Source organism: Aythya ferina (assembly GCF_964211825.1).
Source record: "Aythya ferina genome assembly, chromosome: 4".
NCBI classification, from domain to species: Eukaryota; Metazoa; Chordata; class Aves; order Anseriformes; family Anatidae; genus Aythya; species Aythya ferina.
In genome coordinates this window covers 16,484,029-16,499,547 of record NC_140300.1, presented here as the reverse complement: position 1 = coordinate 16,499,547, position 15,519 = coordinate 16,484,029, and the positions used below count along the sequence as shown (strand labels likewise).

The following is a 15,519-nucleotide window of genomic DNA, read 5'->3' as shown; positions in this document are numbered from 1 at the left end:
GCTATCTCTGTATTAGAGTTGTAATACAGGTAACTTATTGCAAGTATTTTTAAAACCCTTTGCATTTATCTTAACAGCGTTCTATTTTCATTCAATTTTGTTCTTTTTCTGAGGAAACAAGGTAGCTAGGAAACAGTGCTAGCCCTTTGTGTTCTCTTGATTGTCCTAATAAGCTTGCCAATTTTATCAAAATTATGTATATAATTAAGTTCCTGCCTTCTTTTTCCTCAAGTCAGTGACCATGTAGAGACGATAATAAAACCATACATTGGCAGAGTTGAACTTTTGTGTGTGCACATCTTTATTAGATACCAGGCAACTGACAATGGAGTGTCCTTATGCCATAGTCACAGAAAAAGTTCCAGTCCCAGGCAGCAGCATCTCAGACACTAATGCCAATTAATGAAGATACCACACTTAGGTATTACTTTGTGCAAAGATTGTTTCTTATCTTTTCTTAGTAATGTTTTTTTCTGGGCTAAATTCTCTTCCCTGCTTAGTATCTAGCATCAGTTGTGACCATCTTCATTTTCCTTCCTGGTGTTTTCTTTCTGCAAGTTTCTCAGTCAGTCTTCACTCTCACTCCTGGAGTGAAGATCTGCCTCCAAAGCTTTAGAGTCCCTCTTTTTCTCCCAGCAGTTAAAGAGTTTGGTTTCTCTGTCCCAAGATCTTCTCTTCTTACATCTTCTCACTCCTCCCTCTCCCCCCTGCTGCCTGGAGGCATTCTTCTTCTGCCCAATCTGTTTCCTCTTGAACTGCTTATTCTTAACAGGACCTTATCCCTTTTTGTCCTCATCGAGGATTTCCCTTTTTCTGCAGATTCCTTTTGCTCTGCCCTTAGCTGACACTGGATAATTCTCCTTCCCAACTCTGAGCACAAGAAGCTCTTTTTCAAAGCCACGGCAAGCAAAGTGGAAGCTTCTAGCTGGAGAAGGACAGGAAGTGCTGCCAGGAGGTGAGAGGGGGCCGGGGAAGCCGCAGTACCTGCGTGGGACAGGGGGAAGAAGCAGCTCTGTCCCCTCTGTACCTATCTGGGCAGAGATGGGGCTTACTCTCTGGGGTCCCTTGCACTGGCTGTGGTGACACATCGCAGGGTGTTGAGCAGCTCTCAGCTTCTCCTACCTGTTCATTCTCCTTTTTCTTCTCCACCTCTGTTTTCCCCCTACTTTGCTTTCTTCTCCTCCTCCTCCTGTCTCCTGGGCTTGTTTAAACATGTCCAGTAAGCGTTTCCTTCTTTCACAACACTTTACTGAACCATTTAAAAAAAAAAAGTCGCATTTTAATAGCTTGCCTTTTTTATGCCTTTTTCCTGCTTTTGCTGTGCTCTAACCTATTTATTTTTACATTTTGAAGTGTGGTCTTTTTGAAGAGAATAAGTAGCTGCAGATGAAGAAAAAGAGCCCAGCAATATTGTCCATTTTCTTCAGGCTTCTTTCCAATGTGTTTAGTGCATCTGAGGGGAACTGGCCAGTCTCTGGATAAAGCAGGCTGAGCGGCTCCGGGACACCTTTCCGGGGCTCAGCTGTGTTTGAGGTGGCAGAACTGCTTCGTTCTGCTTTCAGCAGAGCAGCAAAAATTGAACTAGCTTTCCTTCATCACTTTATTGGTCCATCTGGACTTTGAGAGCACTGCCAAAATAGCAGAGCTTGTGAAAGGAGCTATAATCCTCCTCTGACGACCCCTGCGATCCTTCAGCAGTCCAGGAAGGCAACATGATTTAATCTGCAGACAATCTCTCTTATTAGATCCCCAGCAACGTCTGTGCCGCTGGCTCAGCGTATCCTGTGGGGAATTTGTAGCATCCAGCCGCTGGCATCTTCTCCTGGCGGAAGCTCAACCATTTGAAAAGAAGGGGAGGAAAAAAAATAAATAACACGCCACGATCAGGAAGGCTTGCACATGCTGTTCTCTGCCTCCTCGCCTGGGTGTTTTGCTGAAGGACTGGGACATCTGCACAGAAGGGAGAGAAGCAGCTGCTGCAGCTTGCCCTGTTTGGGGCTGAAGTTCCTCCAGTGCTGCAGGGGTTTGAGTGTGGGGAGGCGAGCAGCGAGGACAGGCTCACGCTGCCCAGAGCATACACAAACGGACTTGATTAAAATATTTCCAGCCTAATGGCCTCCGGCATAAACAAGCTTCATCAGCCCGGGACTTGCAATGGATCTAAAGCCCTTCGCAGCAGCTCAGCGGAAGGCTGCAATAAGGAAATTCACATGAAAATGTGCAAGAAGATTGCCCAGCTCACCAAGGTAGGTCTGCCCCTGGCAGCCTTCCCAGCGAGGTGAGGCTGCCCCAGCCCAGGCTCGGAGCTGCCTCTGCCCATGGCCCCTGCCTGGGAGGAGGGCAAGGAAAGCGCCGCTCTCCTGTAAGGTGCTTCCTGAGAGCATCCTGTGCACAAACTTTGCTTCCAACAGTTCCCTGCAGGTGCTACAGAACAGCTTTAGCGGGTTGTCTATGTGGCTGGCGACCTGGGTTTCACACTCAACAGCTCTTATTAGGGGGGAGCAACAGGGAGAAGAGTTCAGGCTATGCAAAGACATAGGGTTTGTCTTCATGTCTGCAGTCTGCTCAGATGAATTGACCTTAGGGGCTTTTTCCTGGAATTACCAAAACGTCATTTCACCTGTATTTTATAGATCCTCATGTGATTTTGTTGCAAAGCTGCAGCCAAACTGTGGTGCTAAAGAGTATTACTTCTTGTCTCGTGCTTAATTGTAACTGATGTGCATAAACAGAAACTCATTAAATGACCTTAGTAAAAGACAAGAGTTGGAGAAGACAGAACTAGATGACATAATATATGGTACTAAAACTTTCAGTCACTACCAAGCTACACTAAAAAATGTTTGAATATTTTTTTCTTAAAAAAAAAAAAAAAAAAAAAGAAAATCTGTAGCAGGTGACAGTTACCTTTTAAGCTGTTTTTATGTTTCACCTTTGTTAGTGAGAAAAAGCTATTTATTACCTTGGTTTATTAACCTCGCTTTTACATGTTCTGTATCTTTACTGCATTTTTGCAATGCAAAAACAGTGACTATAAATGCAGGTCAAACAAGAGGAAATCATTAAAATGTTTGAGTTAGGATGGCTTGATAGAACAAATGCCATTGTTCTCATCTAATGATGACTATAGATGATAATTTATATCAAGAATTATACATAGACAAGAGCTACCTAAGCATACACATGTACTAACTGTATATACTTACTCTACTGTACCTATGCCCATGCTTACTTACCAGTGCTTTGGTTGTATGTTTCTATAAGAGCACCATAAACAGTTTGATCCTTACTTTTAGCCCACAGATGCACACACACATTACTCTTTAAGGCAGGTGTTGATTCTGCTGTAATTGTAAGCTAACTGTCCAAGTACATTACAATATATTTTTTTATTATTCTTAGAGAGAAGCACTTTCTGTTTATTAATACCATTCCCAATTCCTCAAACAGAGTGAAATGTGCATGGAAAGATGTCTGTAAATCAGATTATGATTTTCCTAAATTTCTTGGTCTCTGGTATTCAGTTGCTATCTTAGATTGATATTAAGTAAAATTTGACCATAAGTACCACTTAAAACAAACAAACAAACAAACAAAAAAAACTATTCCCTTTTCCAACAAAAAAGTAATAACTGTGTCTCTTGTGCTAATTGGAAGCTGATTATACTTCAGATTAGAAGAGCTGAGGAATTACCAGGTCCCTCTTTCTGAGTAATCCATTTCTCAACATCTGACCTAGAGCATATTGATGGGATCTGTGCAAAGAAACCCTTCTTCAACTTTTCAACTCCACAAGCTGAATTCATATTCTGTAGAGATCTCTGTGCCTTCCTTTTTATATATCATGATTCTTTTCAAAGTCTCTCTAATCTCAGCTCTTGAGAGAAAGAATGCCTCATTCCATATAAAAAACTATTAGATTACTTTATAAAGATAGGCTTAGAGTTGGGGGAGAAAAACTTTGAGAGCTATTTTCGCAGCAGAAAGGCAAAAATTTTACCTCAGTACAAAGGTTTCTGGAAAATCTTAGGAAGGCTTTCATCAAATGATATGTTCCTGATGAATTTCTACTGTTAAAAGGTGGGTGGGGTAATTTCTACTTTTAATAGAAGTCCCCATCTGGATACTTTTAAGTCATCTGAAATAAAGTTGTTTTATACTTGAAACTCAGAAAAGTATTTCTGAAAAGCAAATCATTCTGTTTTAGAATGTGGCTTTTCAAGAACCAATTTTCTCTGCTTTAACACCATGATTACAGAGAACTTGGGGCAGGATTTGAATTTTAATCATACACTTTCTTTTCTATACTCTGAGTATACTATTGCTATACCAACAGCAAACAGCTATGAAGTAAAATCTGAGATTGCATTAGCAGAAAAATGGGTATATGAAAAATGTGTTATAATCCATTTTGGCCTAGGAGCTTTGAGAGCTCCCTTTCAAATCACTCTCAGTTCTTTTCTGTTACAGTTGGGATAACCATAATGAATTCATTCTTAGTTTTAATTTGCTCATAGTGCTCTTGTCCTTTTTCTAACAGTATGATGTACTCCTATCTGTTATACAATGACAACTTTCTGTCCCAGCAATGACAGAATGTAATTGATGGGGAAAGAATAATCTCCACATGGACAGTGGGACTGAGTGCATCCTCAGCAATTTTGCTGATGACACCCAGCTGTGTGGTGTGGTTGACACACTAAAGGGAAGGGATGCCATCCAGAGGGACCTGGGCAGGTTGGAGAGGTGGGCCTGTGCAAACCTCACGAGGTTCAACAAGGCCAAATGCCTGCACCAGGGCAATTCCAAGCACAAACACAGGCAGGGCAGAGAATGGATTGAGAGCAGCTCCGAGGAGAAGGACCTGAGGGTGTTGGTTGATGAGAAGCTCGACATGAGCCAGCAATGTGCACTAAAAGAGGGTAGGTTTAGTTTAGATATTTTGAAGAAATTCGTTCCTATGAGGGCTGCAAGGCACTGGCATATGTTGTCCAGAGAAGCTGTGGATGCCCCATCCCTGGAGGTGCTCAAGGCCAGGCTGCATGGGACATTGAGCAACCTGGTCTGGTGGAGGTGTCTCTGCCCATGGCAGGGGGCTGGAACTGGGTGATCTTTAGGTCCTTCCAGCCCAAACCATTCTCTGATTGTATTCATCCACTCTGCCTTGTGGCAGAAGGAGAAATTAATACAAAATGTTTAAATTAGGTGTGTGATACAGAGGCTGCTTTGCATTCTGTTTCTGTTATATAGTCAGAGGTGGCTGCCTCCTACTCAAAGGCAAAGGAGCAGCATGCAGAGGCATCAGTAGCAGAACCAAGCTGGGTGAGGTGATGGTTTCTATCAGCAGCATGAACTGCCGATGACATGGTACAATGTTTGTTGGTATTGGGAACCTCCATAAGTAATCAGGACACAGAGGTCTTGAAAGCAACTCTCATTTTACTGTCCTGCAGTTTCTGCTTTTTGAGAGGTAGAATACAGCAAATTTTCGCACCTTCAGTCATGTAGTGCTTTTTCTGTTCTGCACCTTTCTGGCTGTAGTGGTAAAAATACAAACCTCCAGAAAATCTGCTTCAGGTGGCAAACCACTGCTTTTTGTAGCTCATATGGAGGCCATTTATGAGTTTTTTAGAAGCCTGGCCCTCCTTTTCAAAGACTGACTCTTACCACTGTTGACATTTCACCAAGCACATTTGTTCTGTTGCATGTTCAAGGTGTTCAACGCAGCCTGCATCACGCCTGCTCCATTCTGCCCTGCCAGCACCCGTCTGTCCTTGAAAAGGGTCTCAGTGCTTGGAAGTCTGAAATTAAAAGTGCAGAAGTCAGATGGTAATACTCAGTGGTAGTACTCCGGTATTGGAATAGCTATCCACTAAACTGAAAGTGAGGAAAATGAATCTGTTTGAAAGTGTGAAAATAAATAATTTTAATCACCAAGTAATGGAATTGGAGTCTTTTATAAGCAGAACTGACTTGAGGGGTGACTTGGATTTCGCAGATGAAGAGAAATACAATGTGGAAAAACTATGTATTCAGTATGGCATATTTATAAGCTCAGTCAGGTTCTTACTTTCCCCCCTCCTCCTACTCTCCCTCCAAAAAAGTAAGGTGGCTTTTACAATTCACAGCAGAATTAGCAACAGACTCTTGTTTACCATTAAACATCTGGCTTCCCACATTTGAAGTACACTTATGGAAACATGGCAGGATTTTATTGTTCATTGTGCAGTTAAGTTTATTCTTTTAAAGCATTAGCTCATGGTACTAAATGAATATGAGACTCACCAGGTTTTGTTTTAAAAACATATTCTAAAAAAGAAATTACAAATTAAAACCTGAAGTTTTTAATGCAAGTAAAAAATGTACAAGACCTGGTAATATTAGTGACTTTGGATGAGAGATGTCTGGGTCTTCTGGCTTTTGACATTAAAATCAGGTTACTTTGCAGCTATTTCCCAATGAACTTGGCTTTGAGTTTTCAGAAGATAACTCATGAGATTTAAAAAGTAAAAAAATTCAAACAGAAAAGTTCTGCTTCCAGATGGGAATGCCCATCCGTAGTTGTCATTCACATACACAGGTGACACACTTGTTTGGTGGATAACTTTCTGTAATATTTGAATTAATAGGGACTTATGCTGGTACATTTTCATGATTGTAGCAGAATGCACAACTTCGTGCCAGTGATGTAGTCTCCATCAAACACTGCACCCTTGGTATACTCTTTTGTGCATGCCAATTCCTTGTATTTCCAATATGTTTAGCAATAACATGGAGTTTAAAATATGTGGTGAATTTTACAAGAAGCATTGGGCTCCCTGCTGCCTCAGGCTATGGGTTTCTAATATCCACTGGCTATTACAGGATTTTCATCTGCTTACAGGTTCTCAGGACAGTTCTTTTCACTTGAGATAGGACGAGGAATGCAAGTGAGCTTTTGAAGAAGAGTGCTTAGGAGAGTGGATCAGCTTTCAGTGAAAAGGCAGCCTGGACAGAGCTGGCAAGCACTAGGGACAGTACAGATATCCATGATATTCAGGCTTCTTTTCAAACCTCTGCAGTGGGGCTCAGGCAAACCTCATGTTCTAGACTGCACTTCTGGAACCAAGCCTAGTATGAATAACTAGGATGGTGACCTTATCTGGTTGTCAGAGAGCTCTCTAAGTCACAAAAAAGTTCTGTTTCCTTCTTAGAGACAAATTCTTGGAGACCAACGGAGGAATATTTTTAATGAGGAGAGAGAGTTACTCATTTTCTCTAGGGGTTCATGTGACTCTTTATTGGGAATTTGGGAGCTGTGTTGTAAGGAACACATTTTAAGTTGTAGTATTTCTGTTAAATAGATTTTTATTTTTTAAAAAATCAAGCAGTCTGGTGAGAATTCTGCGTATGTTGAATCCTGTGGGTCTAAATGGAGGAACAGAGTGCCAATGCAGGGAAAAGTTAATTGCTGGTGAAACACAGTAAACCCTTTTTTTTCATCTGCAGGGGAAAGAAACGTCAAGTGGGAGCAAGCATGCTCTTTTTGTACAAGAAGCAGCATAGGCAGATGTTCCTTAATGGCTCTGTGTGGAGCAGCTGAAAATGTTACGTACTCTGGCTGCTTAACACCACCAGTCACCAGAAGGTTTATCGCCCTTCAGCTCAGTCAGCAGAGTAGAAAATATGAATATTATTTAATAAGCTTCAGTGGGAAATGAGTCAGATAAGCAAAACCCACTTTCATTAGTTGTTTAAGGAAGAATATCTGACTTTTGCACAAAAGTGTATGAGATACACTAGAATATTCTCCAGCCCTGCAGAGAAGGATAAGGGGGTTCTAGGTGACCTTTAAGTTCCCTCCCCAAACCATTTTGTGATTCTGTTATTTAGTTCTATTAGTTTCACTCTAGAGGTGGAAATTTCTGGGAAGAATTAGCAAGTCATCTGTATGTGCGTGAGCACGTAGATTATTTACACCACTTCAGAGTTTTGCAGGATAGCTGTATATCAGATCATTTAACCTTTCCTATTTTATTTGCCATAAAAAGTGGCTGATAGGTTTAGGATGGAAATATGATCAAGGTCCAATGGTTTACTCTGGAAGCACCCAGCAGCTGAGCAGGTGTAACTGTCTGAGCATTCCTCTTATCTGCCCATGTTCCTAGCTGAAATATCTTGCCTTTCTTAACTAAGTTTAAGTTAAGTGACGCTATTTACTATGATGTATTAACAGTACTCGGTAACCAGTGCTTGCTGTGCCCAGCTGATGTGCAATTAGTTGTTATGCTACGAGCTCTACTGTGTGCTCGAGGCTTTTTGATGTCAGTTCTCTAGAGAGGTATTCAGCATTCTACAGAAATGAAGCAAAATGGAGCAGCATAAAAACTAGGATCACGCTTTTGGAGCTACAATATTTTTCCTTTGGGCAAAGAGTATAAAAACTGGTTTCCATGTAGGCAAAGTAAGAAAGAAAGAATCATTTTATAAAGCTGCTTACATTTTGTCCTAAAAAGACTAGCAAAGTCAGCTGTCAATATCCCCATGATGTATTTCATGATGCATTTGTTTAAATTATTTTTACCTACAATTTTCTATCAGGATTTCAAAGGTAGCATTATTGTTGCCTGTCAGCTGACAAAAAAGTGCAGACTAAGATTTCTTAGCCTGTCAGCAGTACCATTTCCTTACAGAGCTGGAAGGGAACTCCCAGATCATAAAGTCCACATGCAATGTCATGTAATTGTGTTAACTAGTCAGAAACAGTATTAAAGCCCCTAGTTCTATTAGGAAGTAACCAGAATCTTCTTATTTAGTTGGCTAGAAAATGTAATTTAAATTAATTCAAGGTATATGAATGGCATCTATGTATTGGAATTACCTTCTTAACAAACAAATTTGTTACCAACTATGTCAAGTTTGCAGAAAATCTGACAGCCTTAGTAATTGACAATTAAAAGCTATTTCATAATGGAAAGTGTATATCAAATTTATCAAATATATCACTATCTTGAGGCCACCATGTAAATAATGTATTTATAAACAAAATGCATTTTGTTAATACACACATTACAGGCAGTGGGTAATAAAATATCTAGTGGTCCACTAATTGCACAAAGGAAATTTGCAAGGTTATAGTTTATCATGTTCAATCTTTTCTTCATGGATAATGTCCAAAAGTACCCTTTTCAGTGACTTTATTACTATACCTTTTTTCTAACATTTTCTTTAAACAGTATAGAGGAGTCAGCATTTTACAATGCAAAAGATTATACCCAAGTCAGAAGTTATTGCCTACTCAGCTTTCCCACTTAAATACTCTAAAGTTGTATATTTAGGCTTTGGAACACTTCAGCATTGCATGTGGAATATGAAGTATTTTTATCTATAAAGCATTGTGTTCTTGTTTTCCCTGAAGTCATGTTGCCTTAGGTAAAAAAGTGTTTGTTTTACTAAAACAACAGTTACACTGAGGTAGAACTACCTCTTCTCCCAAGATCTTTAACACATTAGCTCTCACTGTAACAGCTCGCTTGTTTTTCCCAGGTGTGCACCACCAGGCTGTCTCTGTGTGCTGCTGAAGACCACTTAACCTGTGCTTTTAGTAGTAGCAGACCGAGAGCCATCAGGAGATGTGTGAATTACTCCAGTACCAAGACTGAGTTAATTTATCTTGCCACCCAGTGGGACACATTAGGTCAGGTTCAGTTGTGCTGGTTCAGACTTGGCATTGTACTTACTGTACGTGCACTTGTCTTCCAAGGGGCTCAGGGGCAGCAGAACATCACATAACCCTATTACTGAGGAAGCACTGCCTTTATTTTGTAAGGGAACTACAAGCTGTCCGTTCTCAATTTGGCATTTTTTCTTAAGATCATGAACTCAGTAAAATTCATCTGAAGTAATATTGCACCTTTTTAATGGAGTTGTCATTCAGAACTTTGTATGAAGTGGCCCTTAAGCACTTAAACACAGTATTAACTTAAAACTGATCACTAGCAGAGCCGTTTACTATTGTAATTGTCTTTGGAAGTTACAGTATTGGGTTGTGACTCTTCACTGACAGTTGGAGGTTTATATGAGAGCTACCTTTAAATGTAAATATGAGGTTATAGTTGAATATCTGGCATTTTTCAGGAGGAGGGAACTACTAGAATTTGATAACAGGGCTGTTTAGATTTGATAACAGGGCTGGTACTTTTAAATGTTTTTGCTTAATATTATCGTTCTTATTAACATGCTGATATAGCTTAGTATTTTATAAAAATAATGAAACGCCTCAAAACTATAAGGCAGGTGCTCTTGGAAGTGCTCCTTGCAGTTCTTACCTGCTGATCTTCCGGATGTACTGGGACACAGTGCAGCTCCTGCCCTCTTGCATAGCCAGGGCATACAGGCCAACAGGCCACAGTGATGACCACTGCTTCCTGGTCCTTCAGGGAAGTCATGGTTTGCAACACAGATATGACACTTTGAACTTTAATGCTTAAAAATTAAAGATCAAAGTATACATAAAAATTAGCATAAGCATTAATATTTAGGCTAGCTCTTGCGTATTTGCTTAATAAGAATGTCTTCTTGAAATGTGAATGTGAGTAGTGGCTATTTTTGGTCAAGTATTAAGGTAGAAATTGGGGTATGTGAGTAATACTGTAGTATTGCAATGTCTGTCCTTTGGGTCTTGATTCTGTCTTTTATGATACTGCTTTGTGTGGAGGGAGAAAAACGGAAAGAAAAAAAATCTTTTAAAAAGCACTGTGCTGACAAAGACTTACATGAGGACAATCTGGGGCACATCTGTGGCAGTAGTTCATCTCTGATGGTGTCCAGAGAGTGGGAGGAGTACGGCATGCCTCTTGTGCAAGGTACTCTCCCTGCCTCCAGTGATTTCCCTGTGTTTTCCAGAGACCACAGAAGTATCTTCGTACTGAATAGCCCTCACTGGATTTTTTTCAATCAATTTGTCACATCACTTCTTGAATTCTGCTTGTAGAATTAAATTCTGCTGTATTTAAAGTAAGGGAATACTTTGGGAAAAAAAAAAAAAAAAAAAGGTATTAAGTGAGAACTTGATGAATTTGATTTACTTCATTGATTTGAAGAGTGGGTAATGTTGCATTATGATAATCTGTACCAAGATTCTTAAAGCTCTTTTGGAAGGCTAAAGTTTCAGTTAAGCATCATAAAAATGCAAAACAACAACAGCAAATTAAAAGCAGTAAACATGTATCCGCAATTTTAGACCCCTTAAAGATCTTTAGACATCTGAGAGTTGATTGAACATTTTCACTATATTGAGTGCTAATTTGGCAAATGTATTCTATCACCACTCACTTTAGATCTGTAACAAAAAACAAATAACTACATTGTCAGTGAAATACATGGAGATAAGGCCTTTTGGTTCCTTCTGTTAACATAGAATTGTGAACTTTACTGAACTTTACTTCTGTACTAAAAAATCACTTACACTACACTCAAGTTACACTACACAGACAGTGTGTAGATATAAACATAGCTTTTTTTTGGAAGAAGACATCTTCTATTTCTTGCATGTAAACTGTCTGAAACAGCTGCATAAGGGTGATTGAACTCATCCAAGGGCGTTAAATCCAAAAAGTTATGGGGGTATTCGAGACTTAATGAGTTATGTTTGCCAAGAAAGAGATTGCAAAAGGTGAGCAGAAAGCATTCCTTTTACCTAATTTTACTTTACTTAAAAATAATGATTCTGTGACAGTATTGGAATACAGCTTAACCTGATAAATACACTGAAGCTGAATTTGATTCGCTACATAGAGAACAAAGAAATAGAAATAAATTTCATGTAAATGTCATGCTGACTGTGCTGACTAATTTTCTTATTCTGCTTTATAGTTGCACACAAAATGTAAAATTGAGGTGCTTTTGTTATTTAAGTTTTGTTAAATGATGTCAAAGTTAGGTAAAAAATGTTTCTGACAGATATTCACTGTATTTCACATGTGAATTAATGATCTGGTAGTAAAAATAAGCAACATACTAAAAATCACAGATGATACTAATTTGAGGGGAATCATAAACACCTAAGGAAGATTGGGAAAAAAAATAAAAAGAGAATATAGATGGAAAACAAAAGGAAATTACAAAAAGCTTGCTTTTCCAAAATCCTGCATCCAAGCAGGTGCACATAGTATTTGCATGCCCAATATCTGTTTTGGTTTGTAAGCCAACATGAAGTGGGTATACTGACATGAAAACAACTTTTGAAAACAAAGGTATTTCATGTGGAGCTGTGCTTTCACTTCAGAGACAATAAGTTTCTTTAGCTTCCTCCAAAGGACTGAAGTCATACCCGGAAATCTAAAAAGTCATAATGCTCTGGTGGCATATACTGTGTAATAGTGTTTTTACCAAGCTGCCATATAATTTGGTTGCTGTAACATCAGTACAATGTCTCCCAATGCAGATACAGCTTTGTAGAACTGTAATGAGCTGGTAGCCATTGGTATTAAGCTAGTTACTCAAGGAGTGATGTTTTTTGCATTTGAAGGCAATTCTGTCTGCGTTGTCTAACCAATCATTTTTAGAATTGTTTTTGATGAGCTTTTGATCAACACAACTGTCGAGAGGTTTATACTACATTAGTCAGCATCATGTACTCTCTACAAGGTACAGGTGCTGAAGTCATTTTTCAGTATTTTTCCTTCCTGCAGAATGCACATAAACTGCCCAGATTCATCTCACTTAACTCGAGTCTCTTCAATGAGGCATGTGGGATAGGAATAGAGTAGCTATATTCAATAGGGAGTGAAAGGCATGTGTGAGGGGCTTAAATTTCAGAAAGTACAGAGCAGCAACTCTCTGAAAATTAAATCTTTTAAGAAGGTTAAGATACTGAGGAATCAGTTTCAGCAGTCAAGCTTGAAGATTAAATTTAAAGGCATTCATTTTCAAGTCAGAATTCTTCATTGTGGTTCTAGCCACTATTGAACAGATGTGTAGGAATGATTGACAGAGCAGGGAGTTCAGTGTCTCCCAGTCTTTTAGATAACTCACCTAAGATGTTGGTGATAACCATTAATGTAGAAGGTCTCCAATTTGTTTGAACAGTCAGTGGAATTTGAGGAAGCGTGAGGATGAAGTCAGACCTCAGAGGAACCCAATTTCCACTGTCAGACTGAACACAACATAATATGAGACAGGCAGTGCCGATATACGAGATAAATTCATCACTGAGGGAGAAGTCTGAGTCACAAAGGTCAGATGTTCTAATGCTCATCTCTGTTTTGCTGATTAAACAAAATAAAAATATGATTGCTAATATCTGACCTAATTAATTGAAGAGTTGCCCAAACTTATTACAGATCATTCCAAAGCCATGGGCAAAATTAACATTTTCCTTGTAGTTTTTGTGTCTATCTCTGGAAGAGTTAAAAAAAGGTTCAGAGAATTATTTTAGTTACCACTTATGGGGAGGAGTAATCTGCTTCGTATCCTGCAACTATTTATGTTTCAAAGGAAAAATGATCAAAAATAGCAGAGGAGATTTAACATCTAATCTAAGGCCAACCAGTATGCATATCTAAATGTAGACAATGACTTTGTGTCTGTTTGTCTTCTGGAATATGATGCTGTTACTCTCTTCTGTCACATATTTATCCAGAAATGTATTCAGACCATGTTTTGCATTTGTGACTCTTTAAGGCTTCTATATTTATTCCATTACTGCCAGAGAGGAAGTTGACTTCACGTAAAATGTATTTATGTGTTTGCTTTCATTTATGGATGACTGAAATTCAATATGTTATTGAATATACAGAGAGCTCCAAAAAGAATGGTTAGACATAGCCAAGCAAATTCAATAACTGTAGAGAAGTCTTCAGGGTTTATACGACACAGACTCCAAACTTTTGTCACTTATTGTCGCATAGTCTTAAACACATAAGTAAAATTGGTCGTAACTAATTCTTTAATTAGACTAGAATTCTGGCCCTGTAATCTTCAATCCTTCCTTAGGGAAAGTCTCAACTGAGAGACCAATAGGCATAATCATAGAATCACAGGATGTGTGAGGTTGGAAGGGACCTCTAGAGGTCATCTTGTCCAACCTCTCTGCTCAAGCAGGGCCACCTGCCTGTATCTGTTAAAACGTGATTTTTGAGATTTATTGCTGTTACTGAGGTAAGATAAAAGACATTACCTGAGAACTTCTGAGATTCAAACCTAAAGGTGCTTGCAGCTGAGTAATAGCTATCTTGAAATGCTAATCAAGTTAATATGTCAGTCATATGGCTTCTGGAGTGCATCTTCAGTGGTGTTTTAGTTCAAGTCAGCAATGCAGAATTTAATCTTCTTACAGAATTTCTGTTTCAGTCCCTGTATTAGAGGTCAAACCTGATGTATGAGGTGACAACTTGCTAAGAACAAAAAAGTAAATCTCAACAAAAAATCTGGAAAAAAAATATTTCTCACAGTATTGTCTTCTTTCTCTGTGAGGATTTGCAGTTTATAATTATCCTTTCTGTTGCTAGTGGAGAAAAAAGAAAAAAAAGACAACAAAATATTTAACTGTAGTGATTGTTCTCTTGCTAAATATAGCAACTGAATGCATAACACTACTGTTTACCAGATACTTTAATCTCCTATATTCTTTTCCTTCATCTACAGGTGATATATGCCTTGAACACTAAGAATGATGAGCATGAGGCTAGTATACAAGCTCTGAGAGATGCTCATGAAGAAGAAATTCAACACATTCTTGCTGAGACAAGGGAAACAATTCTCCAGTATAAAAGCAAAGCTGAAGAAGAACAATTGCTGAGAAAACATATTCAAGCCCTTGAAATTGCAGTGGAACAACATAAGAGACTAAAGGAAGAAGCCTTGGCAGAGTTAACATTGTGCAAGCAGCAGGTGGAAGAGAGGGAACTGAGGACAGAAGTACAACAGGCACAGATGGTCCTTTCCACAGACACAGTAGATACTAATGCAGACTTTGAAAACAAACTTTTACATTTAAATCAGGAGTCTGAAGGACTGATGAATGAATGCAAAGCATCTAGGAGACAAAACTTAGATAGAAAAGAAATTTTAGATGAAAAATACAATGTGAAAGGACAAGCTGTAGTAAATGAGATGGAAAACCTGAAGAGTGAGAACCAGAGAGCAATTAAAGAATGTACTCAGAAAACTAGCCAGCTGCAAGCCTCCTGCGAGAGAGAAAAAGAGACTTTGAAAAAGTCTATGCAGCAATCCACAGCAGTAACAAAGAATTGTCAGCAAAGAGAAATGGAGCAAAGGAAGAGCTCGGAGGCTAAGGAAGGTTTTTTGCTGCAGCAAGTAAAGAAGCTGGAGGCAGACCTAGAGGAGAAAAGCCAGAAGATAAATGAGAGGAAGAAGCATTCCCAGAAGCTGAAAGAGAGAATACAGGTAGAAAATTGTCTATTTTTAAAATTTGGGCGAAGAGAGTTCTTTTAAACATCATTTTGAGTCAAAAGCCTTGTAAACACTAAAGCAGTGTTAGAGGCTTGGAAGAGAAATTTGAGGGTTTTGGTGCTGAGA

General features: G+C 39.0%; 1 protein-coding gene across 6 annotated transcripts in view; it reads left to right on the top strand.

Moving 5' to 3' along the window:
- The first annotated feature begins 297 nt into the window (after nucleotides 1-297).
- The window catches only part of FAM184B (family with sequence similarity 184 member B), a 42,095-nt gene continuing 26,873 nt past the window's right edge, over nucleotides 298-15,519 (top strand). The window contains exons 1-4 of one of the 6 annotated variants that reach the window (XM_084517322.1): nucleotides 298-421; nucleotides 820-955; nucleotides 1,354-2,246; nucleotides 14,626-15,387. In XM_084517322.1, the coding sequence (XP_084373448.1) occupies nucleotides 2,112-2,246; nucleotides 14,626-15,387 (897 nt within the window). In that variant the 5' untranslated portion in view covers nucleotides 298-421; nucleotides 820-955; nucleotides 1,354-2,111. Of the gene's footprint in view, nucleotides 422-602; nucleotides 956-1,226; nucleotides 2,247-14,625; nucleotides 15,388-15,519 lie in introns of those variants that run through there. The other 5 variants (XM_084517326.1, XM_084517324.1, XM_084517321.1 and 2 more) reach the window with 5 other exon arrangements.